This window comes from Urtica dioica, chromosome 8 (genome assembly GCF_054948205.1).
Source record: "Urtica dioica subsp. dioica isolate 48M chromosome 8, U.dioica_male_clone48M_v1_H2, whole genome shotgun sequence".
Classification (NCBI taxonomy): Eukaryota; Viridiplantae; Streptophyta; class Magnoliopsida; order Rosales; family Urticaceae; genus Urtica; species Urtica dioica.
The window spans coordinates 6,912,119-6,932,940 of NC_142763.1; the positions used below are offsets into that span (position 1 = coordinate 6,912,119).

The 20,822-nt window shown below is 38.1% G+C and overlaps 1 protein-coding gene and 2 pseudogenes across 3 annotated transcripts; 1 reads left to right on the forward strand and 2 right to left on the reverse strand.

Moving 5' to 3' along the window:
- Positions 1-780: 780 nt before the first annotated feature.
- LOC149387698 (putative 1-acyl-sn-glycerol-3-phosphate acyltransferase 5) lies at positions 781-3,779 on the reverse strand (annotated as a pseudogene). Its single transcript, XR_016300459.1, has 5 exons — positions 3,726-3,779; positions 2,458-3,122; positions 2,216-2,346; positions 1,273-1,557; positions 781-1,172 (listed from the first exon to the last, which is right to left on the reverse strand). The product of XR_016300459.1 is annotated as a putative 1-acyl-sn-glycerol-3-phosphate acyltransferase 5 (transcript).
- Positions 3,780-6,346: 2,567 nt separating this feature from the next.
- Positions 6,347-18,960, forward strand: LOC149387699 (uncharacterized; annotated as a pseudogene). Its single transcript, XR_016300759.1, has 25 exons — positions 6,347-6,485; positions 6,559-6,890; positions 7,402-7,505; positions 7,650-7,718; positions 8,057-8,117; positions 8,239-8,378; positions 8,877-9,066; positions 9,317-9,378; positions 9,648-9,736; positions 10,029-10,101; positions 10,195-10,254; positions 10,658-10,806; positions 10,905-10,943; positions 11,042-11,079; positions 11,323-11,409; positions 11,878-12,043; positions 12,229-12,306; positions 12,463-12,595; positions 12,710-12,786; positions 13,043-13,112; positions 13,265-13,288; position 15,815; positions 18,181-18,221; positions 18,335-18,477; positions 18,738-18,960. The product of XR_016300759.1 is annotated as an uncharacterized LOC149387699 (transcript).
- Positions 18,961-18,991: 31 nt separating this feature from the next.
- On the reverse strand, positions 18,992-19,944 carry LOC149387700 (transcription termination factor MTEF1, chloroplastic-like). Its single transcript, XM_089623857.1, has one exon. It carries the CDS (start codon positions 19,820-19,822, stop codon positions 19,031-19,033), a length of 792 nt encoding a protein of 263 aa, XP_089479983.1. The 5' UTR covers positions 19,823-19,944; the 3' UTR covers positions 18,992-19,030.
- Positions 19,945-20,822: the final 878 nt, after the last annotated feature.

Consider the following 20,822-nt stretch of genomic DNA (forward strand, 5'->3'; position numbering starts at 1 on the left):
CCGCTTTGCTTTCAATTGTTCAATAATCCAAACCCAAGGTTTTATTTTTCATGGTTTAAGTTATGTTTTTCAATTCCGTTAAAGGTTACGACTTTATTTATGGTATTTATTTACAATGGTATTTTTGGGTTTTAATTTTCGATTATGCAACTTCGGCTGTTTGTTTGTTTTCGTTCATCAAGTTTTAAATAAAATTTTATTTTTAGGTTATGAGTTTTCAAACTTATATTTTAAGTTATGTTTAAAAAAAAATTACCTCAAATTTTCTAAAATTTTTAAAAAGCAAGATAAGTAAGATGGTCCGAAAAGTCGGGTCGTCACAGTTGGCTTGGCTAAGAAGAGTTTATCATGAGTTATGACCAAAGCAAGAATAATATGAGAACAAACTAAAGTGTAGAACTAGACTGAGTCTTTTACGTCAAGTGATTTCTTGAAATGGTCAAGCTTTCTGTGTGGTAGTCGGAGAGGATTTGCTGAGCGAAATACGAGAGAAGAAAGCAACAGCAAAAAAAAAAAAGGGATTAGCCTATTTTGTGGTACCAATTCATTTTGCTGTGACTTCTTCACAACTTATTGACCACTTAAGGGGAATTACGCAAACTGCTTGATGTCATCACATTTTGCTTTCGCAATCATTTGGATTCTTTGTTTAATTTTTAATCATCATACTCTTTCAAACACAATTTGTTGAAGCAAAACGAAAATAAATAAATAAATAAAGATACAGATAACAAGAAGTAGTTGGAACACATTAGGAATTTGGTTATTGGAATCCATACACAACAAATTTGGTTAAGCAATTCCATTCTAGCGATCACAACACTTTTCCTTTAAGTCCTAAAATAATCTTAAAACAAAAAATATAAATACATAGGTTGCAAAAGTGAGTCGGTTTATATGAGTTCTCTGGCAAGAGAAACGACACGTCGTTCCACAAATATATCATTGCCTTGGCATTCAAGTAACATAATTCATCAATAGTCACCTAGCTAGCAGTAAGCATGAACTTTTTAATCGATTCAATAACCATTTTATTGCGGACATGAATATCCAGAGTCGAGTACATGATCAGTGTCACTAGCATATAAAAATTGAATAAATTAGTTAAATAATGACCTTAGGAAGATTTTCGTTTGAGCCGAGCTTTGACTAGATCGACGATTGGAACGGGTCTTATGTTGAAACGCGCGGCTACCGAGAAATACACGCAAACCAAAGGCACGTAAATCTTAAACCATACCGAGGAGAAAAAAGTAAAGTATGTGAAAATACCGGTCATGAGAATCACCGCCGCGAAATTCACCAGGCACTTGGCAGTGGAGAGATGATCCTCGGTTCCTTGGTCGGGGAACCGACCCCGGGAGCGGAAATCGGAGAGCATTTGGTCCTTGAGACGGAAAGCGTTGACCAGCCAGGCGTTGACTTCTTCCTCGGAGACCGGGATCGAGTCGAGCGAAACGCGCCGGACGTGAATGTGGACTTCTGAAGGAGCTACGCCGTAGACATTGTCCATGAAAGTCGGCAAGCAATGCTTGTATGCGATAGTTATGTCGTAAACTACACACACACACACAAACCAAGTTCACATATCAAAGAAGAGATTTGATTCGATTAAATATTATCCCGAGTTATTGACAATAAGAACCCTCGAAATTCTTTGATACATCGATGGAAGATGCAAGATTAATGAGACGTAGGGATTGAAAAAACAGTATAAAAAAAAAATAAAAAAAAAATAAAGATGCACCTTAAAAGGTTAAAGTGAAATTGCCCCATTTGCCACCAATTTTATAACATTTTCCCACTTTTCACCAAAAGACTAATTTGGCCCAAAATGCCACCGATATGTCAACAATGTTGACATCTAATAGTGAAGGGGCAAAAATAGATGTCAACATTGTTGACATAGATAGTGGCATTTTGGGACAAATTAGTCTTTTTGTGGAAAGTGGGAAAAAATGTTATGAAATTGGTGGCAAATGGGTCAATTTCTCAATGTTAAAAGGTGCACCTTTATGCATTCAAGAGACCCGGTAATAATTCATTTCCCCTAAATAATCATTCTCAAACTCTATTTGTAAACTTACTACTCTCACTGATAAGATTAAAGATGCATTTCAGACGATAAACAAGCAACAAACTATTTACTTATCATGAGTAGCATACTCTGATTGATATGTAATTACAATATAAATAAAAGATAGGCATAAGAAACCTGAATCGAGAGTTGCTCTGAGGCTATCCAAACAGAGAAAGAAGCCCTTTGTTTTCGGGAGCAAGACATGGTTTAAGACAGGAAGGCCGTTTTGCTCCGCATATTTCTGGCTACGAATGCACTTCTGCTCTCTGCATAAAGTATACACAAATTCAACTTTTTATTCACAATCATAGAGGTTAAGAGTGTAAAAAACTACTATTTGAGTGAGAGAGTGATGTAAAAAAAGATTTCATATTTACGTGAAGTCGGTGCCTTCGGGGAAAAGGGAGAGCCAGAGCGGGTCCCTCGGGTCCCGAAAAGACGAAACCATCGCTTTCATCACAGGCTCGTCGATCTCCCACTTCCTCGCGACGGGAACGAACTCCATGACCTGAAACGACCAACCGAACAACGGAAGCTTCATGAGGCTGCTCTTCAAGACGTACTTGATATAACCCACTATCCCTTTTCGCAGCGCCAAGTCCCACAGGTACATCCAATCCACCTCAGTCCCGTGATTCGCTATCAGCAAAACCCGCCCATCTTCGTCCCCGTTCCCGAGGGCTTCGCCGGAGAACACGACTCGGGTTCCGTTGATTTCCTCGAAGAGGAACGGCCACAGAGCGATCCACGACCCGAAGAAGAACGAGGTCGCTCTCCGGCTCTGTCCGGTGCTGAGGAATCGGGTTACGACCGCGGTTGCGAACCCGATGTAGACTCACATCATGAAAGCCGTGGACATGAGGACGACCAAGCACAGGACGCCCCGGATTATCCTGAGCGGAGTCAGAGCGGCGCGGCCGGTTTCGTCAGTCGTCTGAGAAGGGTTTTTTGCTTCCATTGTTCGAATGATCAAGAACCTCGCGGCATTTCTATTGGCACGGGTTCTCTATCTCTTTCTCTCTCTACATATATATGTATACACCTGGAAAAGGGCATTAGAGAGAGACTCAATGCTGTTTGTATTTGATTTATTAATATAAAACTGGAGAACTACTTGGATTCTCTATCTTCTATCTCCAATTTTACAGTGAAAAGACCAATATTGCAAAATGTGGACAAGTATGAATCCCGATTCCAACAATAAGGGATAAAAATGGAAAGAAATCTCCCACTTTATCTTGATTATCATCTACCAAATTCTTTTCAATCAATCTACTACAAAACCCATCAGCTCATTCGTAAAAATCGTAAAAGAAATGAGTTTTTAGATTGGGTTCATAGTTGATTACTTGATTCTGATTGATTAGCAAGAAGGGTAACATTTTTACAATATATAGATCCGACTCATTTTTTTTTCATTATTTTTTTTTCTCCACAAAGTACATCTGAAATATCAATGCCAAACAATACCGGGAAGAAATAAAAGGGTATTTTTGCCAAACAAACAAAAAAAAGAGAGTAATTAACTCGAGTGTTGTATAGTTGCTGAGAATGTAGTGAGTGAATAAAGATCAAATAGGCCATGTTTTTAAGGGCACGGAAAAGTATCGACAAAAGAAAAAGGGAAGAAAAAAAAAGGAATTACCTTGAAAATCGGAAACAATGTCGACAAAATCGAACGCTTTAGCAGTCGGTTACTGGGACGGTGGTACCTGCTGCTGAACAAGGCTATAAAAAAAAAAAAAAAAAAAAAAACTAAGGATCATATCCGCCTAAAATTACGAAATATGCCACGAATCTAATGAACGAATTTTAGGAAGAATATTTGAGAATATTTAAGGAGACTCCCATGATCTTAAAATATAGAACAAATAATATTTTTTTTAGAAACATAAAGGGTATTATAAAATAAAATGACTGTTTAGTTGAAAATATAGATTCTATCTTGAGATGAATTCTTCTAACTAAACAACTTTAGAGAAAGAACACACATTATTAATTCTTAAGAAGCCATATTAGAGTCCCCTAAAATTTAGTTAACAAGTTTATCACTAGACAATAGACATAAACTTAGAGTTAGATGTACAAACAAGACTTAAACTCGTTTGAAATAAAAAGTATTTCTCTAAATTTTGGATGTAGTCTCAGTCTTTATATTTGACTTCAATTGAATAGACAATTTCATACTCATAATGTAAACCAACAACCTCAATTCAAGTTATGGGCGCATGGAAATATGAATGATGTCATGTCATTTACGTCTAGCAATGACGTTGATAAGTTGTCCAACAACTTTAGATCGGCAGGACTTGCTCCTCAAGACCTGGAGTACTCTTCATTTACATATTACGAAAGATCTTCCTCTTACAACGACGAGTACTGTTCACCACAACCTCTCAACATCGTCGCCAGAGTCTAGCCACATCTAGATTATCCCTCGTACTCTTGGTGGCAGAGGGTCAGGAATTCTTAAAGTGGTGGTGATGTCTCTCTCTGCGGTGGCGCTACGTGGCAGTATGGCTCACTGGGAGTGGGCTTCTGATCGTCTCCGGGGGATGAAGGCAAAACTACCAACTGAAACTCTGGCCACCGTAAATACCCCTCTCCCCGCCTACCGAAACCATCGCCGAGCTCCAAACCCGCCGTCCCCGTCATCCACGTACCAAGTTACGCTGGTAAGTCATCATTTTCATTTCCCTCAAATAGTTCATAAACCCTTATTCCGAATTCTTTCTATCCATATGATGGTTCTCGTTCGCCGAAGAGCACATATGCGAGGTCCGATTCTTGCCGGAGTTTTCTGACTCAAGGTCTCCGGGGAAGGGGCCGTATGATTTACATGTACTACAGAAACTCAATCGTCGAGCGATACAAATCCGATTTCTCGAAGAGAGTCGCGTTCACGGAGGTCCATAGGAACTTCATCGGCGACGTAGGTTCGATTCGGAAGGCTTTCGATTTTCTCGAGGGTTGGGGTTTGATCAACTACTCACCTCCGCTCCATTTTTATTTTTCTTACTTTGTCAGCATTTTGGATCTTTAACTCAATTGGTTTTGGTTCATTCACAAATTGGTGAATAATTTTTTTTTATTTTTTATTTTTTGCTTTATTGAATTAAATTTCTAATGGACTGCAAATTACTTGTAAAAATAGTTTGGCAACGTATGTGAAAATCAGATAATTTAAAGCATCTACAAACAATTGAAATTATATGAAACTAGTGAATTGACTTCGTATTAAATTTGTAAGAGTATGTAGACAGATATTACTTCAGTCTATATATTTTTCACCACTAGTTTATGCTTTAGACTCCAGTACGTTTTTTTACATAGCTGATCCCCTTTCATCTACCAAGTTTGCATCTATCTTCTCTATTCAAATTGGGGAAACATTGACGTGTATTAGAAAAAAAAAAAAAGCATATGTTTTGGAATACTTTTGGAATTAAGCAAGTTAGAATTCTTTTTTAAACATGTAGATGTGAATGTAATTAGCTATTGAAATATGAATTCTTAGATATATGTTTGTGTTATTCATACTATAATTACTAGTATCACGCTTTGATGAAAATACTTTAAAGGTGCGAATCTCATCAAACCAATGTGAACAAAGTGTGTCATTTTTTTAATCATTCACAAATTGTATCTCTCAAAATGACTTTTTTTAAAATAAAAAAAAATTACAAGAGTTAAAAATATCTTATACAATACAAGTCCGGTGAAAGCTTGCTACTCGGGGTTCATGAAACATACAAGTGAATATGATCAAACATGAAAATTATGTCAATAAATCGTGTCATTTGTTGACATATATGTCACCAAATTATGTCATTTGTTAACATGATATATATATATATATATATATATATATATATATATATATCAACAAATCGTCAAATAAGTCTAAATTTGTTGACATATACGAGATTCATAGAAAACAAATAGAGAAAAAAGAAGAAGAGAGCAAAATTGTACACAATATATTATCTCTATTTTATTAATAATTGTCCAAATTATGATTTTGATTGATTATGTGATTTTTTTTTAGGAGATTCTTTGGGTTCGTGCCATGAGAGAAATTATTGTAGGAGGTAAATTTAAAAGAAAATAACCAAATTTGTCATTATATTGGGTTTTATTAATAGATAACTTGTGGATCAAGCAAACCTTTTCTTCTTTTGGGTTTCCTTTTTTCTTTCTTCCATTTACATATCAGTCCCTGAAAAATCCCATATTACACTTTAGACCATACCTGAATCCACATTCATTCGTTTCTTTCACTTCTTCTTCTCCGTCTTCGTCTTCTTTCTTGAATAATTTTGTTGTTCTAAAAGCCTCTTCTCTCATGGACATCGATTTTACCGAATACCAGTTGCGCTGCCAGCTTCACGGCCACGAAGACGACGTGAGTCAGTCTCTCTCTCTCTGCATTTGTATCAATTCTCACTAAACCTAATCGAGTGACCTAAAATCTCCAGGTTAGAGGAATCTGCGTCTGTGGCGATGTCGGAATCGCGACATCGTCGCGAGATCGGACGGTGCGGCTTTGGACGCCGGATGCCTCCGACGCGCGACGCTACTCCGCCGCCAAGATCCTGCTTGGCCACACGAGTTTCGTTGGTCCGGTGGCTTGGATTTCGCCCACAGAGGATATGCCGGCCGGCGGGATCGTCTCCGGCGGAATGGACACGCTGGTCATGGTTTGGGACCTCAGGACCGGCGACCCGGTGCAGACGCTGAAAGGGCACCAGCTTCAGGTCACCGGCGTTGCTGTGGACGGCGGCGACATTGTGTCCTCGTCTGTTGATTGGTGAGTTTTCTGTTTGATTCCCGGCGTTTATGAAATATTTTTTATGACCTTGTTTTGGTTGAGGTTTTTTTGATTCAAATTTGACATTTGGAGGACTGAAAGGGGAGTGGATTGGGAAGAAGAAACAGTAGTGTTTTGTAACATAGTGATATATTCCGATGATACGCTGCAGTGATGCATTGTGTTAAAGATTTGAGGGCATGAGAATCTTGGCTTCAAGTTGTTACGAGCTTTGGTAGATGAAGGAAAACTTGATGTAGGCTTAGATTTTTTTTTTTTTATTAGTAAATATAATGATAACAATAGTATCTTATGCTTGTGAGGTTTTTTGTTGGAGTCATTGCAAGCATACTGATAGTCTGTCTTCTCAACGTTCTCACTTTTTTAAGACTAGAGAATGGCATTGCCTCATTTGTATAAATGGACAAATCTGTTTTTGATTTTTTTTTTTTGGGTGTTTCGTTTGATTGGAAATTACAAACCTGTAATCTCTTTATTGTATTTGAAATAGTACTCTAAAACGGTGGAGAAAAGGTCAAGTTGTTGAATCCTGGGAAGGTCACAAATCACCTATCCAAGCAGTTATTAAGTTACCTTCAGGCGAGCTTGCCTCAGGTAATTATCATATAATTAGTAGGATTCAACTTTCAACAATGTATTGCTAATTTCATTAAGGGTATAAGTTATAACTTATAAGAACATCCATTGGAGTTGTTGAAGCTATACATCCTCGTCATTCTTATGTTACTTCAATTTTAGGTTCAAGCGATACAACTATTAACATTTGGAAAGGCAAGGCATGCACACGTACCTTGGCGGGGCATTCAGGTTCGGTTGTTAAATTTTAGTTTCGAACATTTCCGCGTAGTACATATATTAGGTTTAAACAAAATTTTATTGCTTGCTCGAATCCAAATAACCAATGAAAAAATGACAAAGTTAATATAGAAAGGCGACATTTGGATTTGGGCGATGGTAGGAATTGAATTCTGTTTCCGCTTGCATTTTAGTGAAAGACACTGAGCTCATCACTGATGTTTGACTCATTTTATGGAAGTGCATTGATTAGATTACACTTTTTTGGCTCCTCAATAAGTGTAAACCATATTTTACTCTGTTGTCTGAAATAAATTGTCATCTGAAAGTATACATGTATGTGGTTGCAGACACTGTCCGAGGATTGGCAGTGATGTCTGATATTGGAATTCTTTCAGCATCACATGATGGGTTAGAATTTCTTACTTTTCTAAGCTTTCGACCTTATTCTTTTGGTGCGAAGTGCATCCCTAATGATGTTAATACAATGTTTTCATAACAACTCAAGCTTTATATAGTGACAATGATGCAGTTCTGTTAGGTTATGGGCTTTGACGGGTGAAGTATTATTGGAGATGGTTGGTCATACGTCCATTGTCTATTCAGTTGATTCACACGAGTCTGGCCTTATAGTCAGTGGTAGTGAAGATCGCTTTTCAAAGATATGGAAAGGTAAAAGCTTTCTATCCCAACCTCATAGTCATTTTGCACCGAAGGGATAGTTTCTAAATTTCTCTCCTGCTTCCAGTTTATGTGCTTATTTCTCACAGTTATATGATTTATCAAACGTATGCTATTTATTTTACGCCAAGACTTACAATTCTTTGGTTGTCATTGGAATAGAAAGCTTATGAAGACGTATAAGTTTGGATATGATGGATTTTATTTAGTTTTGTTTGGATGAAGCTGAGGCGAAAAGCATTGTGCTAACAGACAAAAAAAAATTTGTTTGGCTTTTAATCTTTTCTAGTCTCATCAATTTAAAATAGGCAGTGTATAACTTTTAGAGCGCCCGAGATATTCATTAATCATTAGTATAACTTTTGTGCATTTGGGTGCTCCGGTATCAGTTTTACTTCACAGGGCATTAGTTTTTGTCCAAATTTTTTAATGCTTGCAACATGAATTTCATTTTAGTTTATAACCTTGAGTTTTAATCAAATTATTCAGATGGGGTATGCGTTCAAAGCATAGAACACCCCGGCTGTGTTTGGGATGCCAAATTCTTGGAAAATGGGGATATTGTGACAGCGTGTTCAGATGGAGTTGCACGTGTTTGGACAACGAATCATGATAAGATTGCTGATCCAGTAGATCTCGAGTCATATGCATCGCTGCTTTCTCAGTACAAATTGAGCCGGTACGATTCAAAGCTTACCTACCAGTTTGAGTTATTAATCTACTAGCCTAATATTGTCTGGGATTTTTGTTTTGTCATATCAATCTACTGTCATGGCTTGCCTGCATTCTCTCTCAAACAAAATCCACGCCTCATAATTTTTTTCGTTGCCTTTCATTGAATATCAACTGCCCCCTCAAATAAGACTTCTCTTGAGCCTTTACTTCCTCTTTTTTAGCTGTCTGGTTTTCACTTTGTGGCTTTTTTTCAGAAAGAAAGTTGGAGGACTAAAACTGGAAGATCTACCCGGGCTCGATGCTTTGCAAATTCCAGGTAATACTGATAGTTTTAATTTTTCATTTTCTGGCAACATTGAGCTTAGAATGCTGTACTGATCAAAAGGTTACTCATTGTAATTTTTAAGTGATAGTCTTAAAATCATAGATGAGGTTACGAATAACAATTTATGTTCATATAACTTCCAAAAGCAATTCAGGCTACCATAACTTAATGTAGCAGCGTGTGTTCATGGAGTCGTATTAACTTCATTGTTCTTGAACTCGTTGATTATTATTCATGTGTTCAAACATAATGATATACAGGCTCCAGTGACGGTCAGACAAAAGTTGTTAGAGAAGGGGACAACGGTGTGGCATATGCTTGGAATTTGACTGAACAAAAGTGGGATAAAGTAATTATTTTTTATCTGTTGCATTGTTTATATCAAGCGTTTTGTTATGCTCTTGTTTTCATGTGGCTCTGAAATCATCCATTTCTGTATTTTGCAAGTTTTCATTTGCTGGTTGCAACTGTTAGCATATTTGCTTGTACTTGTATCCACAAAAACTATATGCTGCTTTATTTCGGTTTGACTGGAAACATTTTAGAAAATGAACATATCACTTTTCTGCTTCAAGTTCTTCAAACAAGTTTCATTCATTTACTTTGTGTTATATCCGTGTCATTGACTTTGCGTTAACTAGATTGGAGAGATTGTTGATGGACCGGACAACAATACAAAACGTCCTGTTCTTGATGGAATTGAATATGATTACGGTAAGCATCTTTATTTCTGAAATTTAAAATCAGACACATTATCAATTATAAATCGATTTCAAAAAAGAACTTAATCTTCTCTTTCTCTTTCAGTTTTTGATGTTGATATTGGAGATGGTGAGCCCATACGCAAGTTGCCTTACAATAGATCAGGTAACTACATGTTCTCTTCTCTTCTTCCATATTTTAGCCCTCTAGTTATAAACCACTGTAACTCTTCATTTTTAGTTTAGTATCAATCATCCATTTACGTTTATATATTGGAGAATCTGAATTCTTAAGCTACCAATGGGATGTTAGGATTCTGTGGTCTAAAGTGCACTGAATAATAAATTTTGCCGAACATATGTTTTGTGGGCTGTAGCATGTGGTCTGTCATTTAGCTTTATCGAGATATAAGTTTATAATCACAAGTTGTTTATAGGTGCTGAGTTTGTCTACAATTCGCATTAATTATATAATAAAAAATCTTGATTTATATTTTAGTACGGTGCAGTTACATTGGCCGCACAATCATATTTTGAGACAATGAGCAATAATCAAATTCATTGAACAGACACTCCGTACGACACTGCTGACAAATGGCTTCTGAAGGAGAATTTACCTCTCGCCTACCGACAACAAATTGTGGAGTTCATCCTCCAAAATTCTGGACAACAACAAGAGTTCACTTTTGACCCATCTTCAGTGATCCCTTCACTGGCTGTGAGTATTGTGTCATCGGGTCAATTGCGTGAACAACTTGAAGATACTTCACCTTTTGTCTTTTGTTGGTTAATGTGGTTGTGTTTTTCATTTTTCAGCCGGCGCTTATGTTCCTGGAGACCACTCCAACAAGTCCGGTACTGTTAGGTCTTTTTTCGCTAGCTGATTTGCTTAATCTGTCATGTATGATTTACAAGCATGCAATCTCTCTGTCTAACTCTTTTACATCTAGCAGCCAGTGCTTCTGTACCAACTTTCAAGCATATTCCCAAGGTATGTTCAATGCATTTTCTGTATTAATCCTTTTACTAATTTGAATAATTGAAATTAATATTGTTATTTACAGTTACCACCGTAAAAAAAAATTAGCCTAGTTCTACCTAGTTCAGACCAAAATGCAAAACCTGTGTAGACTGATTTGTTTCTCTGCTATTATTATTTATTAGTTGTAACAGACAATAATTTATCTAGAAAATTATATTCATCTAACGTTGTTTTTATTCTACATCTTTCCAGAAAGGAATGCTTGTTTTCGACGTGGCTCCATTTGATGGAATTCTCAAGAAGATTACAGAATTTAATTTTGCTCTGCACTCTGATCAGGCAGGAACTGAATATGGGTTCAATTATATTAGGTGGTTAGTTACAGTTTACCAGCATGATTGGGTGTTTATGCATCTCTTTCTTTCTCTGAAGTATGTCTTATAGAAGGGATTTTTTTGGCCCCATGCTTTGCACAGACTTTTTTTTTTTTTTTTTTTTTTTTTTTTTTTTTTTCCTGGAGATTTTATTATTGTTTTTTTTTTATTATTAAATTTAGAGGTATTCTCTGTTTTATATTTATCCCTTGTTTTCATCTGCAACGGGTTAGCTATGTAGACTATCCTTCACCTTATATTTTGCATAGGAAAAAAATGGTATCTAGGCCAGTGGATTTCTTTAAAAGTAAGATGGGGATTTAACTAGACCTCAAGATGCTCATAGAAATATTGTAATTTTTTCTTCTTTCAAATCTGTTGTACTTTATATCATTCCATAGGTTCTGATAAAAGATTGGATTTTTTTTTGCAGGAAAACAAGCACTTGGCTCTATCAGAGCTTGAGCTTTCCAGATTGGCCTCTTTAATAAAAGTTTTGAAGGACACGTCACATTATCATTCTAGCAAAATAGCAGATACTGATGTTGCTATGTTGGTGAGACTGATAAAGTCATGGCCACTTGCGATGATATTTCCAGGTTGGAGCTAGACCTCTCAGGATTTTTTTATGTAGAAACTAGTTTTTAACATCTGTTAAAAAATCTGAGTTCAAATGTAGTTGAAAGCACGTGAAAAAATTAAAAGCAAATTATCCAGTATTTCGATTTCTAACTCGACCATTCAAGAAGTTACATTTATGGCTTGTGTGGTCTTCTATTTGCAGTAATCGATACTCTCAGGATTGCTGTCCTTCATCCGGAAGGAGCTACTCTTCTTCTTCAGCATGCTAAGGATACAAATGGTACTGCTATTAGAAATACCCATGCCTTAATTTTTCCATTGAAAGTTTTTTCCGTGGTAAATTTTCTCCGACGCTTTACTCCATTCTACAAATATATAACCAAAAAAAATGATATCTGTAATTTGTTATCGTTGACTTTCTGCGTCTTTTGTTTAGATGTGTTACTCGATATCGTAAGAAAGGTGGCCGAAAACATTTCAGTACCAGCAATCCTCCTGACAAGCATTCGTCTTGTTACAAATTTGTTCAAGAGTTCTTGCTATCTTGGTTGCAAAGACATCGTGGCGAGGTAAAAAAAATGAGAGTTTGCTAAACTTTCTTACAGGAGGATTTCCAGTTATCTAGATTCCCACGATTACCGAATATCCCTGTATAAGGAATTCTTCAACTTTTGATATTGCAGGTTCTTAATGCTTTCTCTGGTTGTCTTTCGTCTACAAATAAGCATGTACAGTTAGCTGGTTCAACCTGTCTATTGAAGTAAGTATAAAATTTGACTACACCATTGCATAAAACCACAAGGATCAGATAGGGGTTTGATTCCATAATCTTTACACGTGCCTTTTTTTGAATGATTTTATTCATTTATTTATTTGGGTGCACTTTTCTCTAGCCATCTCTTTGATTTATTGATTTATTTATTTTCTGAGTCGGTTATTTCTGATGAAACGAAAGGGTTTTATGCATTTTGTTCTTCCTCTTTTTATGATTGGAGCCTTGTTTCGTAATGTGCCAGCTATGCGGTGCTGTTGATTGAAAAGAAGGATGAAGAAGGTCAGTCTCAGGTTCTTTCTGCTGCTATCGAGGTATGATTCACTCTTTCAAAATATTTTGTGTTGAAAACGGAACTTCATATTTCCATAATGTTGAGGTTGGATTTATTTGTGCTACGTTTGCTATTACATTTTTTATGGACTTGGGTTAAATATTATAACTTGATAATATATCGTTTCTGCAGCTTGCCGAGCAGGAAAATCTAGAAGTTGTAGAAAATTATGTACGTGTATTAGTAGTTAGATAATCTAGCGTAAATTAGCTGTTTATTAACTAAATATTAGATAAGTGTTAGCTGTTAGTTAGTTCCTATTCTGTAGGCTAGAGTATTTCCCTGCTTGTTATTTTATCTTACTATAAATGTAGATGCCGTATGGCTTGATTAAATATACATCGAAGTATTTTCTCCAAACTCACATGGTATCAGAGCTATAGGTATTCATCATCACGATGGAAAACGATAGCCCCAAATCTTCCCAGTCACAAAATGTCTCTTTTCCTATTATACACACTAGCCCTACAGTAAACCAACAATCTTCTATCTATTCGTCTATGCTCATCACTGGCCATAGATTGAATGGAAAGAATTATTTAGAATGGTCTCAATCTGTCAAGCTAGCAGTAGATGGAAAGGGAAGGCTGGGATACTTAACCGGAGAAATCAAAGAAAAAAAAAGCGGCGAAGATGGCTACAGTACCTGGAGGTCAGAAAATTCCTTGGTGACAGCCTGGCTTCTCAGTTCAATGGATGCATCAATCGCCAAGCCCCACATGTTCATGAAGACGGCAAAGGAGGTGTGGGATTCCATCAGAGAAACATACTCAGATCTTGAGAATTCTTCTCAGATTTTCGAGTTGAAGACGATGCTGTGGCAATCAAAACAAGGTAATCGAGATGTCACGACTCATTACAATGAGATGGTGTCTCTATGGCAGGAACTTGACCAGTGCCATGACGACGAATGGGAGAGCGCAAAGGACCTGGCCAGGCACAAGAAAAGAGAGGAGAACGACAGAGTCTACATGTTCCTAGCAGGAGTCAATCGGAGTCTGGATGATGTGAAGGGAAGGATTCTAGGAAGGAAGCCCTTACCCTCAATCCGAGAGGTGTTCTCCGAAATCAGACTGGAAGAAAGCAGGAGGAAGATCATGTACAGCAATCCAGGACAGGGCAATGAAGCTGAAGACTCCTCAGCAATGATGATTAGAGGAGACGAGAAGAAGAAGCCTTGGTGTGATCATTGTAAGAAGCTGTGGCATACCAGAGAGACGTGCTGGAAAATTCATGGGAAGCCACCAGGGGCAGGAAAGAAGAGACCCGAGAAAGCTCTCCAAACTGCCGTGACTGAGACTCAACAGGAGCAGCAAGTCAATTCCAATCAGCCTAATTTCACAAGGGAACAGATTGAACAGCTTCTTCAACTCCTAACAGCCCAGAAAAATTCAAACCAAACCTCTCCTTCCTGCTCTTATGCTCAGAATGGTAAAATCGCATCATTTTTCTGTTCTGAAAAATCAAAAAATTCCTGGGTCATTGACTCGGGTGCAACCGATCACATGACTTCCATCTCAAAAATCTATCATTCATATAAACCCTGTGCAGGAGATAAAAAAGTAAAAGTTGCAGATGGCTCTTTATCAGCCATTGCAGGAATAGGAGATATCAAAATTTCATCGTTAATTGATCTTTCTAAAGTCCTACATGTCCCAAAACTATCCTGTAATCTTGCCTCCGTAAGCAAACTAACCAAAGATCTTCAATGTTGTGCTAAGTTCTTTCCTTCTTATTGCATTCTTCAGGATCTGGCATCGGGGAAGACGATTGGCAGTGCTAGAGAGGAAGATGGACTCTATATCTTTGATGAAGGGATTGAATCAAATAAAAAAGGTCAAAGAAATACTTGTTTGCAAATTTCTTTTTCCAATGACAATGAATTGTACCTGCTGCATTATAGACTAGGTCATCCTAGTTTTCATTATTTGAAAAAATTGTTTCCCAAGTTGTTTGCTAATAAAGATCCTTCATTATTTCATTGTGATATGTGTGCTCTTGCAAAACATCATAGAAATCCCTACCTTCCTCATACTTACACACCTACTAGTCCTTTTACTCTTGTGCATAGTGATATTTGGGGTGCATCTAGAGTATCAACCTTAAAAGGAAAGAGATGGTTTGTAACAATCATAGATGATCATACTCGGGTAACTTGGGTGTTTTTACTTAAGGAAAAATCTGAAGTAGAAAATGTGTTTAGAAATTTTTATACTATGGTCCAAACTCAATTCAATACCAAAATTAAAATGGTAAGAAGTGATAATGGCCGAGAGTATTTTTCTCAAAATCTAAACCAATTTTTTGCTGAAAAGGGAATTGTTCATCAAAGTTCTTGCATAAATACACCTGCTCAAAACGGAATTGCTGAAAGGAAAAATAGACATTTACTTGAAGTAACTCGTGCAATCATGTTTTCAACTAAAATACCTAAATACCTTTGGGGAGATGCTGTTTTACATGCAACCTACTTAATCAATCGGATGCCATCAAAAATTTTAGGATTTAAAACTCCTATTAACACTCTTCAAGATTGCTTTCCGATAAATAGGTTATTTAGCTCACTTCCTTTAAAAATCTTTGGTTGCACAGTGTTTATTAAAAATCCTGACAAAACAGCAAGTAAATTTGATCCAAGAGGAACAAAATGTGTTTTCCTAGGAATCTCATCAACACAAAAAGGGTATAAATGCTTTGAACCTTCGACAAAAAAGATGTTTGTAACTATGGACACTAGTTTTGTTGAAAATCAACCTTTCTTTGATACTCATCTTCAGGGGGAGAGTTTAATTGAAGATGCGAATAATTATAACAATGATAATCTTGATTTTCTTGACATTAATCTTGATGTGCATCATACTAGAAATCTAGGTTCATCAGAAAATGGTCATGAAACAGAAGATAATGAGCAGCATATAACTGAAACAGAGGATAATGAGCAGCATATAACTGAAACAAGATCAACAGAAAATGAGCAGAATGCAACTGAAATTAAAACAATTGAAACAAAGAAAAAAGAAGATCAACAACAAATGAGTAAGTTCTTTGGCAAAATTTATGAGAGGAAGTTCCCAAATCAAAGAATAGAGGAAGTCCCCAATCTTGCACCTGCTCATGAATCTGACTCGGTGACAGCAAGTGAAGAAGGTAATAATTCCATTGAACTTGATTTACCAATTGCTCTCCGAAAAGAAAAAAGATCATGTGCCAAATATCCTATCTCAAACTATGTCTCCTATTCTAGATTATCCTCATCTTTTGCAACCTTCATCTTTAGTGTCTCTTCTATCACTATTCCCTCAACCATACAGGAAGCTCTATCTAAACCCGAGTGGAAGAAGGCTGTTTTGGAAGAGATGGATGCACTTGAAAAGAATCAGACATGGAAAGTTGTTGAGTTGCCCAGAGACAAACCAACAGTGGGATGTAGATGGGTTTTCACTCCTAAGTTCAAGGCAAATGGAACTCTGGAGAGATATAAGGCAAGGTTAGTCGCCAAAGGTTATACACAAACCTATGGCATAGACTATACTGAAACCTTTGCACCAGTTGCCAAATTGAATACTGTAAGAATACTCCTGTCTCTAGCGGTTAATCTGGATTGGCCACTTCAACAATTAGATGTAAAGAATGCTTTTCTTAATGGGAAGCTTGAAGAAGAAGTATACATGACTCCTCCAGGATTTGAAAACAGCTTCGGGTCAAAGGTGTGCAAACTAGAGAGAGCCTTGTATGGACTTAAACAGTCTCCAAGAGCCTGGTTTGACAGGTTCACTCAGTTCGTCAAAAGACAAGGATTCCAACAAGCTCAAGCCGATCATACACTCTTCATGAGGTTTTCAAGTAAGGGGGAGATTGCAGTATTGATTGTCTATGTAGATGATATTATCCTCACAGGAAATTATCATGAAGAAATCGAAAACTTGAAAAAGAAGCTTGCTCATGAGTTCGAAGTAAAAGACTTGGGAGAGTTGAAGTACTTTCTGGCCATGGAGATAGCTCGGTCAAAGGAAGGAATCTGTGTTTCACAAAGGAAGTATGTCATGGATCTTCTCCAAGAAACAGGAATGAGTGCATGTAGACCGGCGGACACGCCCATTGATCCTAATCAGAAGCTAGGAGATGTCAAGGATGGAGTGCCAGTTAATATCCAGCAGTATCAGAGATTGGTGGGAAGACTGATTTACTTGGCGCACACAAGACCGGATATAGCATTCGCGGTCAGCATGGTGAGTCAATTCATGCATTGTCCATATGAGGAGCATCTTGAAGCGGCTTACAGAATACTCAGGTACCTGAAAGGCTGTCCAGGGAAAGGCTTATTTTTCAAAAAAGGCAATAGCCGATCAGTTGAAGCCTTCACAGATGCAGACTACGCTGGTTCTGTAACTGATCGGAGATCTACTTCAGGTTACTGCACATATGTATGGGGGAATCTGGTGACTTGGAGGAGTAAGAAACAAAATGTGGTGGCTAGAAGTAGTGCAGAATCAGAGTTTCGAGCTATGGCTAATGGAATTTGTGAAATTCTTTGGATCAAGAGATTGATCAAAGAACTGAAGATGGAGATGGACCTGCCTATGAAGCTGTATTGTGATAACAAGGCAGCTATCAGCATTGCTCACAATCCCGTGCAACACGATCGGACCAAGCATATTGAAGTAGACAGACACTTCATCAAGGAGAACATTGAAGCTGGAATTGTGTGCACACCATTTGTATCCACGAAGGATCAAACAGCTGATATTTTAACTAAGGGATTATTTAAACCGGTGTTTGATTTACTTGTTAGCAAGTTGGGAATGTATGATATATACTTACCAACTTGAGGGGGAGTGTAGAAAATTATGTACGTGTATTAGTAGTTAGATAATCTAGCGTAAATTAGCTGTTTATTAACTAAATATTAGATAAGTGTTAGCTGTTAGTTAGTTCCTATTCTGTAGGCTAGAGTATTTCCCTGCTTGTTATTTTATCTTACTATAAATGTAGATGCCGTATGGCTTGATTAAATATACATCGAAGTATTTTCTCCAAACTCACAGAAGTTGATTCAAAATTCCGTGCTTTGGTTGCAATCGGATCACTGGTATGTTTCTCACCACATGTATAATTATCACATGTTAGTCAATCGGTGCCGAACAAGCTCGGCGCGTTTGTTTTCTCTTATCTTATTTATTTGTATATTTGCTTTTGAAACAGATGCTGAACGGTCTAGTCAAAAGACTAGCTTTGGACTTCGATGTGCAAAGCATAGCTAAAGCAGCAAAAGCTTCCAAAGACACCAAAGTCGCTGAAGTCGGAACTGATATCGAGCTCGTAATCAAAACAAACTGGATGTTGGGGTAACTTATTTTCCTTCTCATTTCTTTTATTACAGTATGTTATTTCCCAATTGGCTAAGCTTTTTGTGTAGTGAGACAGATTGAATCTAAACCCCCAAATCAACCGTACGTTGAATGAAGCATTCAGTTTAATTACACTCTAATTACCCCCGTGACCCTGTTTTCCAGTTAGAAAACTACCATTAGATGTTCTGAGATAAATTTGTGACTGTTTGGAGATAGCTTTTTTATGTAGTTTTTGTAATCTTGTTCTCTTACAGATTTTTGTGCAAAACACAAGAGATCGAAGGGAATCGAGCAAGGCGATGAAAGACAAACCTGCCCCAAGCATAGACACTTGTTTTTAAATTCCCAAATTCACCGATGCTCAGTTTAAGAGCCTGCCATGAATTATATGAAAAGGCAGTTTATCTTGTTGTATACTTTTTCTCGGAGCAGACGGTAACAAACTGATGTTTTTTTATTTTGTAATACACTATCCATATATTCAATTTAAAAAAAGAAGTAGGTTACGGTAATTATTGGTTATTTCCATTTGGCATAGAACTTTTGGTCACCCCATATCCATTCGATTGAGAGGAATCTTGACATTCCTCTTCTTGAGATGCTCGTGCCTGGGCGCGATTCTCTTGCCCAAGCTGAACCCAAAGTACTGTGGAAACTTGAGCAGCTCGTCCGTCCCTCTCTCCATCTCCCACACCAAGTAGTCATACTTGGGCCGCAAGACTCCCTCGATGCTGTACCCGAATATCGCCGGAACCCTAGCGCAGGCCCGCTCGGCCTCCTCCCCCGAGAGCCCCGCCTCGTCCCTCAGGAACCGGAGCATCCTCTCGAGCTTGTCGACCCGCGTGTTGAGAAGGTGCGCGTTCAGGCTCGTGGGCGACCCGAGCCCCGCCACCCCGACCCGCCGGAGCAACTCCAGGCTCGGCCGGAGGCAGTACTCGACGTCAGAGAATATCAGCGCCGGGCACCGCAGAATCATCTGCCGTGAATCCTCCGGCGAGGCAGTGGCGACCTCGTCCGCCAGGAAGGCGAGGATGGCGTCCACGGTGGGCCCGCCGGATGGACGGAAGAGGTCGGGGGCATGGGCAGCGAGGCGGGGGATGTCGCGGTCGGAGAAGCCGCTCGACTTGAGGGACTCGACGGCGGCGAGGATTCCGGCGACGGCGTCGGAGGTGGGGAGGTTTCTGGGGTCGATGTCGGGGCGGATTATGCCGAAGGTTTTGAGGTAGCGGATGTTTTCGCGGTGGGAGGTCCGGAACTTGATGAAGTGAGACGGAGAGGAAATCAGGTTGTGAAACGCCGGGGAAGAGAAGTGGTCAAGCGATGAAGAAGATGAGACCATAATTTTTTTCAAAAAAATTCACTATGGATATGTGGTCTTAGTTGAAAGGTGGTTGTTTTTCGCGTGGGTCTTTGAGAGTGGATAAGGGATATTTCTCTCTCTCTCTCTCTCTCTCTCTCTCTTTTTCGCATGGAAGCATTTAGTCCGGGGAAGATAAAGGCTGTCTAGTTCTATAACTTCTATTAGACATATTTGCTAAATAGTCCAAAGTCAAGAAGGGAAAACTAGATAAGTACGTTTTGCATGCCTTTCCATTAATATATAGATTTTATTTTTATTTATACTCGCCTAATTTCTCTTTCGTTGCGACCTGTATGAATTTATTTATATTAAAATAAAACAAATATAGGAAAAGTACGTATTGGCATTGTATATGATAAGATAGGTAAAAATGATGGGATTGGGAGAGTAATAATGGAGGCATATATTAATTTCTCTGTAGTCCCCTATTTCCGGGCCTTACACGTCTCTCGGGTGTTTTTGAGAGAAGATGGAGGATTGCTATTTTTCTTGTTGTTGTTGCTGCTGCATAGAAGCATGTAGTGTACAGGGGCTGTGAACCTTAAGCGGTGATCATCGGGTTGATAGAAGAAATGGAAATAATTCAATAGAATTTCTCCTATGAAATCGAAAAAAAAATAAAGTCAAACACAACCGATCTTTGGCTGCTGTCATTCGTTGTATCTACATTCTTGAAATTTTAACAGTTCAACTTTGTTCAAGACAAGGTTACACTAATGGTACCAGTACTACTACTACTTACGTTCTATATCAACAAAATGAGCGAAGAGAAGATTGGTCTCTCACACAGATCAATCCCCCAAATGACTCAAATACAACTACAATTAACAAACACAAACACAACCGATCTTTGGCTGCGTTAGTTCAATATTCATTGAGTCAAAACAAATCTAACCGGGTCGTGGATGAATAGTGGGGGCCGTGTATATTCATCATGTTGGACTTGGTGGCGGAGTTATAGAAAAAAACGCTGTCTGTG

Excerpts from the sequence above, each read along its gene's own strand:
- LOC149387700 (XM_089623857.1), bottom strand. The coding sequence starts at position 19,822 with ATGGTCTCATCTTCTTCATCGCTTGACCACTTCTCTTCCCCGGCGTTT.